Raw genomic sequence first — 7,290 nt, 5'->3', positions numbered from 1 at the left:
GCGGAGGGAGCTGTTGGCTGTCACTTTGTGGAGGTGCCCGGCCTAGCCCGCGGGCTGTGCTGTAAGGAGAGGGGCGCTGGTGCGGTCTCCCAGGGTGGGGCTACTTGTCAGCTTTAGTTCCTTACTGTGCCGTTAGGAGCCACCGCGTACCGCGCATGAAAGGTGTGTCTGGCTGCGCTAAGCAGTTACATTATTTCACATAACACTCTTCAAAACCCAAGAATGAAGGTATTATTTCCATTACACGTCAGGGAACTGCTCACAGCTCCTTGGTGACATAGGCAGGTTTTTGAACCCAGAGCCGTTTGACCTGAAAGTTTTGAGCCGCAGAGGGATGGTGCATGCATAGGCAGGAAGCTTAAGACGTATGACAGGGGTGGGGCGGGGTGGGGGTAGAGATCAGAACGAGATGTGCAGCTTCCCGGGTTTGCTCCGAGGCCCTTCTGGAGTATGTAGGGAGAGGGGCCCACTTGCTGGGGCGCCTGCTTTCATGGTGGGCGTCCCATTCAGGCAAGGGTTCCCGATGTGTCACCTAGAGCAGGATCTTTTCCACCCACCTAAGTGTCTGGGCCCAGCCAGCCCCGCCCAGGATACTAGGTGAGCCTGCCTGCGGACTGCCCTGCTCTGCCCTGCCCTGGGCCCGGGGGCCTTGGAGTGAGAGCCGAGACGGAATGACAGGCCAATCCAAGAGGAGAGTTGAAAACAAGATAGACGTAACCCTTTATTGCAAATTCTAAAGTAAAAAGATGTACAGTACAAATTAAAATTGAAATTTCAGACTATAAACTTCCAATCCACGGATACATTCTCATTTCTCAAACATGTCTGCCATTTCTGCATAAACAGAACAGGGAACAAGTCGAGGGGGGTGAGGGGAGGAAATACAGCAAGGGGGAAAAATTAAGTGTCTAGAATAATCACAAACCCCAGAAGCAAGTGAAAGGAAAGACATTTTCTCAACCTGCTGTCCTGATGATGAGAAGCGGGGGTGGTTGGAGCAGTGCAGTTAAAAATGGCTCTCAGAATAGCAGCATTTATGGTACCATTTCATCTTCCTTAAATCCAAATAATACTTTGCCCTTCCCTAGCGCCTTTGCCTCTGTATCTCAAAACACTTTACAAAACATTTACTTAAAGCCTCACAACACCCCTGTGAGGTAGGTCAGTATTATTATCCTCATTTTACAGATGAGGAAACTGAGGCACAGAGAGGTTAAGTGACTTGCCCAAGGCCACACAGCGAGCCAGTGGTCAAGCTAGGGATAGAACACAGGAGTTCTGCCCCTTTTCTGGAACCACTGGACCACGCTCCCCTTTACCTATGTACATTCTTCACACACACACACACACACACACACACACACACACACACCACATGTGCACACCCACCCACCCCACCCCACAGCCTCTATGTACAGCAAATAGCAGTGGGGGGCAGGAGCAGGGGGTGCCTCAGGAGCACTTTAATGAAGGAAGTCTTGGTAATCTTGAAAAGGGACTCCCAAGAGAGCACAGAGCTGAGCCACAGAGTGCTCTGGTGCAAACCTTGGGCCCCTCCCAACCCAAACTTCCTCTTCTCTCCTGATGTCCCCCTGGCTGATAAGTTGCAGCTGATTTTTTAAGGGGTGGGGGATACCTGAAAACGAATGAAGCTTTTTGCAAAACTTTGGGCAACATCTGAGAAAAGAAAGAGGCGTCATTGCAGAAGGTGCCCAGGACTAAAGTCACAGCATCACAGCGCATGGCAATCGCACCTCCACCACAGACCTGAAGGCTGGGCTGAGCGCCAAAGATGGGGACTGGCCTACCAGCCCTCTCTCCAGAGTGGATCTCCGGGTGCTTCCGATCCTCCTGAGAGTGTCCCTGGACCAGGAGACATGGCCTAGAGGGGAATGTCCCCAAAGGGGGTGCCCTTCCTTGTGCAAATGTGAGGGGCAACCCTCATCTGCTGCCCAAGGGAGTGGTGGAGGCGGGGCCCAGCGCTAGCCAGCAGAGCAGAGGCTGTTGGGTATCATGCATGACCTAGCTTTGGGGCATGGGGGCCATTTTTCTAACGTACTGATGAGGGCGGCAGAAGTAAGGCCAGTCCAGCTGGGTTGGCTGAAGTCATCTCTGGGGGCTCTGCCAGGTGGATTAGGTGAGGAGGGGTTTTTATGGGCCTCTAAGCACCAGCCCAGGAGTGTGGAATGCCACATGCAACGGTTGGGTGGGGTTAGGACCTGGCTTTTCTCTCCTGTCTCAACTTAGCCAGCACTGCAAGAGGCCTTCTGGTTTCTCATTTCTCTTCTTTTCCCCAAATGCACTGAAGTCTCAGTTCCCAGACCCCTCCCAGAACTCAAGAATTGGGACAGTCAAGCAACAAACACACACCAAGACAGCCTTCCCTTGTACGATAAAAAGGGTCATTTTTATTTTGTTTCCTTTTGGCTTATAGTAGTGACGTACTTTTTGTTTTAAATCACGTCTCATGTAGGGCGGCATTGGCCTCCATGCATTCCCTAATATACACTATTGGTCTTTTACAGTTTACATTGGTTGTGGTGAAAAAGAAAAGAACTCATCTGGGCACTGTTGCTCCGGGGGTTTTGGCTGGGAGTTTCTGTTTTTCTGCCCAGTCACTGTCTGATGCCCAAAGCAGCTTGCTTAGGTGTAAGAGGAGGTAACGTTGACTTGGGAAGTTTTTCCTGCTCTCACCCTCCCTCTGCTTTCAATTACGGACTCTCCTCACCCTAAGCAACAAGAAGGTTAAGGAAAGAAGAGGGGGAAAAGTGTTTTTCACACACAAACCAGCAACCATGTCAGCTGCTGCTCAGTGGCTTTGGCTCTGCATTTTAAGTTAACAGCATCACACACGACTTTTTGCTTTTTGTCCTTTTTTAAAAGGTGGATTGTGGAGTATAAATACTGCACCAAGGACCCGGCTACAAAAAATAAATATTTATATTATATTTATATATCTATATATATATATATATGTGCAGTGATACTGTGGCTGCTGCTGCTTTGATTGGCTTCATTAATATTTGGCAAAGCGTTGCCACTTACCCACTCAGTGAGGACGTGCAAAGACGCCATCGCTGACCCTTTCAGCTCAGTGCCTGTTAACTGCAGGTGTAAACTGCTGGTGGTGGTGTCATTTACTACCAAAGAAGTGTGGGGCAGGATGGGTGAGTGAGGGTGTGACGGGGGGAGGGACAGTGGGTGAGGGAGAGGAGACAGGGAAAGTTAAAAAAAACCCAAACTTCAGATAGAGTGGAGGTGGCTTCTGTCCTAGGAAGCTGGCTGATGGGTGCCATGTACCACGGCCCATATGTTACCGAGGAGACAGCCTGCTGGGCCGGGATCAGGAGCTGGGGGAGGAAAACGGTCAGATCTCAGAGAAATCTAGACATTAATAGACTAGTAGCTTAATGACATCACTAGCATGGGCGCTTGTTGTACCTAGTGGGATCGGATAGCTCTGTTGCCCATCTCAAGACCTAAGAACAATTATTAAGTTTAGCCAAATCTTGCATAGAAGTGGTTAGAATTTATTGCACATTGGAACAAAAATATATATATTTTTTGTTGTTTTGGAAAAGACCATTAGCAATAAAAAATTTTTTGTCTGTCTGGTTTGGGGATGTACATTGGCTGACAGCATCTAAGTTCTAAGAAGAAAGAAAAGTATAAAAAATAAAAATAAACATGACAATGGCATAAGCCAGAAGCCATTTCCTATTTAGTAAGTTAATCATTTGTATTTACAAAAGGCATGCCAATAAAGTAAAATTATATATTACAGTATTTATAATTCTCTTAAAAAGAATAACCACATGTCAGCTTCTGTTTTGTGCTGTTTACAATGTCACCTGTACATGGTACTATACATTCATCCTAGCAGTTAGCAGGGGCACTGAAAGAAATGCCTTCCCAATCTGGCATCAGGCGTAGTACAAAACCCTACGGATGGTGCCGCAGAAGAAGGCTTGAGAGCACTGGACGGAGTTTCTAATGGTCCAGCAAGATAGCAAGCTCTGCTTACTGAGCTGCTGTGGTTTGTTCTATGCAAAACTAGTCAAGTGGACTGTAAAATTACATCCAAAGTGCTTCTACTGCAAGGCAGATTGGTGTGTCTGGTAACGGGTTGGTTTCTTCTCCCCCTCTATTATATGGTTCAGGAAGAATTTATTTTGATTTGGTTCACCAGTCTTTCTCCGCTCTTCAAATAGACTTCCTGAAACATCTAACTGCAGCATCTTGGCTTTGAAACCCTGTCATCGCATGATATACCCCTGCACTAAGAACTGTCTTCCATAAAGCGGGAGATGGAATGAAAGAGAAGACGCTCCCCCAGAAGCCACCCTCCAATGACAATGGGCAGGTCATCAAGCAGATAGCAAACCTGGCTGGAAGGGAATGTACTGAGAGAAGCTGGAATATCCTAAAGAATTAATATTAAGTCACTTTCTAATAAAAACCAGTGCAGTAAAGAAATCAAGTGGGCTTGGTTCAGAGGCGGCTCCATCTCTACCTCAGGTCCCACCAGTGACCATTATTCTAATCATAAATGAAGGGAACTATAGCCATATCCAGTGCTGCTGCCCTCCCCAGCCCTGCAGGGTGGGAAGGGAAGCCCTGCTGGGTGGAGAAACATGGTGGAGGCAGGAGGAGCCATGCAGGTATGACCCTGTGGCAACCTCTCTGCAGAAAGGAGAGGGCAGGTCAGAATAGCCGAACCCCTCTCCATAGAGACCCAAGCCTGGAGAAAGCCATGATGTGGAAGGACATGACACTAAATGAAGTGAGCACCCCATATACCCCAGTGAAAGGTCATTTTAGGTTCCCCAAAGTACCCCCTAGAGATAAACATGCTACCCTAAATAGCACTTTTATCTCTACCCCAAATAAGTGTCAGTTCTCCTGTATGAAGGCTAAATAATCATCATAAATATTGCAAGATACAAATGAACTTTCTTTTTTAGCCCTAGTTTTTGGTTTTACAGTGACAGAAATAGTACAAGCCATTCAGGATCAAAGTCTCCCCGTGTACTAGACACAGAGCAGCATTAAATAGTTCATCTTGCAAAATGTGCAACAATGGCTCTATGTTAGAGATGTCTGTTAAACATATACACACAACGGATCCATCTGCTTGTTGGATTGGGTTTGTTTTTTGTTAGTGGTGGTCAATTGATTAGTTATGTTTCCCTACCCAGAAGGTGTATGAAAGACTTTGAAGACTTATAAAGAATTGCAGCCAGTATGGAACTCTTACCATTTTCTCCAAATACAGTGAACGGTGCAGGACTGGGTCCTTTCCAAAGGCTGACCCAATGCAGGGGACAGGATTAGTAGTGTCCTGTAGTGTATGGATCTCATGCATGACTTCTGATCACAGCATGCCATCATGCAAATCATTTCTATGCACTGAACGAGCACAATGTTTGGAATTGGCCTGAGCAAGTCCTCCTCAGCCTGAAAAACCTGATTGTGTTCCCCCACCCATCTCCAAACCATGTGAAGCCCATGTGGAGAAGATGCAATTTATGTCAAAGTAACTGACCATTTAATGACATGGGCTAAATGTGAGTGTGTGTGTGTTTTTTCTTTTTGCCGCTTAGCTTAACTAAGGTAAGAATGCAAATATAGTTTGCATGAACAAACAAACTTTTAAAGTGATGCTTTCTGCTTCTGAGAATCAACAAAATGAAAAAATAAAATCCATTTGGCTGCAACGGAAATATGCTGGTCCCGGCAGCCTCTCTTCTGTTTTTGTATCCTGTTAATTTTGTTCTAAGTTGCACTGACTGAATGTGGAACATGCAGTAACCACCTGCCCAAGCAATAGAAAATCTGTGAGTCCAGGGAGCAGGGTCTTTTGCCCTTGGCAGGTCACTGCTCAAGATGCAACCGTGTCACGTGATAAGTAGACTACGTTTGGTATAGATCTTCAGGTTACAGCGTCTCCACAGCACAGCTGTTCTGCATTGATAATATTCAGGAAGTTTGTAAACAATCTTTCACTTGCAAGTTTTAAACCAGTAAATATTTCACTGTTGCTCTCCTCTAACATTTGGATTCTCTGACCTCTTTTTGTCTTTTGGCTCTTTCCTTTCTTCCTTCCTCTGCCCGCTGCTGTTTCTCCTTGTCAGGTTTAGTTACACTGTCATAGGATGGGAGGGAGGCTGTGGATGGGGTGCTCTCCTTTTTCTCCTGGTGGGTGCCTCCATTCTCTAGCTTATTGGAAGTCATCTTTTTGCAGCTGAAGCCTCGCCTTGCCAAATGTCCCCGGTAGGCTCGCTGCAGGACCACTGCAGACACCTCCTCCTGCTTGCGTCGCAGGGTGGTTGTGATTGGCTCGTAAGACACTTTGGAAGGATTGGATGCCACGAACCGCTCCTCCATCTGCTGTCGCAGGATGTCCAACTCTCCGCTGTCTCCCAAGACCCGCTTGGTGAAGGCAAAAAGGATGTCCAAGCAGTGAATGCGATCCCCACTCACCATTGGAAGATCCATGGCGATGAGCTCAATGGTGTTTGGCTTGGGGACTCGGAGAGGATGCTCCAAGGCATCTGCGAAGTCTGCCAGCTTACAGTACTCAATGAACTGGGTGGCGTCGGGGTCAAACTTCTCCCAGATCTCATAGAAGGTCTCAAAGTCATCCTCACTCAGAGGGTCTGCACTTTCTTCTGTAGCTACACTGAAGTTCTCCAAGATGATGGCAATGTACATGTTCACCACAATCAAGAAGGAGATGATGATGTAGCTTACAAAGAAGAAGATGCCCACAGAGGGGTTCCCGCAGTCTCCCTTAAAGCCACTCCCTGGGTGTTCCTTGTCCAGGCTGCAGTCAGGGGGGCGGTTAAGGATGGGGAGCAGCAGGCCATCCCAACCAGCCGAGGTTGTGATCTGAAACAGGCAGATCATGCTGTTGCCAAATGTCTCAAAGTTGAACATGTCATCAATGCCAGCCTCATGCTTCACGTATGCAAAATTGGACATCCCAAAGATGGAGAAGATGAACATGACCAGGAAGAGCAGAAGGCCAATGTTGAACAGGGCAGGCAAGGACATCATTAAGGCAAAGAGCAGGGTACGAATCCCTTTGGCACCTTTGATTAGACGCAAGATGCGCCCAATACGGGCCAATCGGATGACTCGGAATAGGGTTGGGGAAACAAAGTATTTCTCAATGATATCAGCCAGAAACATCCCTAAGACAGGAACAAAAGAAGTTATGTTACTGAGGTTGGCGGTCCTCTTTCTCTTCTTTTACTTGCACCATAGAACTCTTGGGTTCAATGGGCT

At 47.2% G+C, this 7,290-nt stretch overlaps 1 protein-coding gene across 9 annotated transcripts in view; it reads right to left on the bottom strand.

Annotated features, from left to right (window-relative positions):
- Positions 1–5,525: 5,525 nt before the first annotated feature.
- The window catches only part of Scn8a (sodium voltage-gated channel alpha subunit 8), a 171,261-nt gene continuing 169,496 nt past the window's right edge, over positions 5,526–7,290 (bottom strand). For all 9 annotated transcript variants that reach the window (XM_087199929.1, XM_087199931.1, XM_087199934.1 and 6 more), the window contains one exon: positions 5,526–7,196. In XM_087199929.1, the coding sequence (XP_087056055.1) occupies positions 6,049–7,196 (1,148 nt within the window). In that variant the 3' untranslated portion in view covers positions 5,526–6,048. The remainder of the gene's footprint in view (positions 7,197–7,290) is intronic.

Source organism: Heterocephalus glaber, unplaced genomic scaffold (assembly GCF_053883595.1).
Source record: "Heterocephalus glaber isolate CG9 unplaced genomic scaffold, H.glaber_assembly_v1.0 deba00001733, whole genome shotgun sequence".
Taxonomy (NCBI): Eukaryota; Metazoa; Chordata; class Mammalia; order Rodentia; family Bathyergidae; genus Heterocephalus; species Heterocephalus glaber.
The sequence above is the reverse complement of the archived record's forward strand: the minus strand, read 5'-3'. Positions and strand labels throughout refer to the sequence as shown.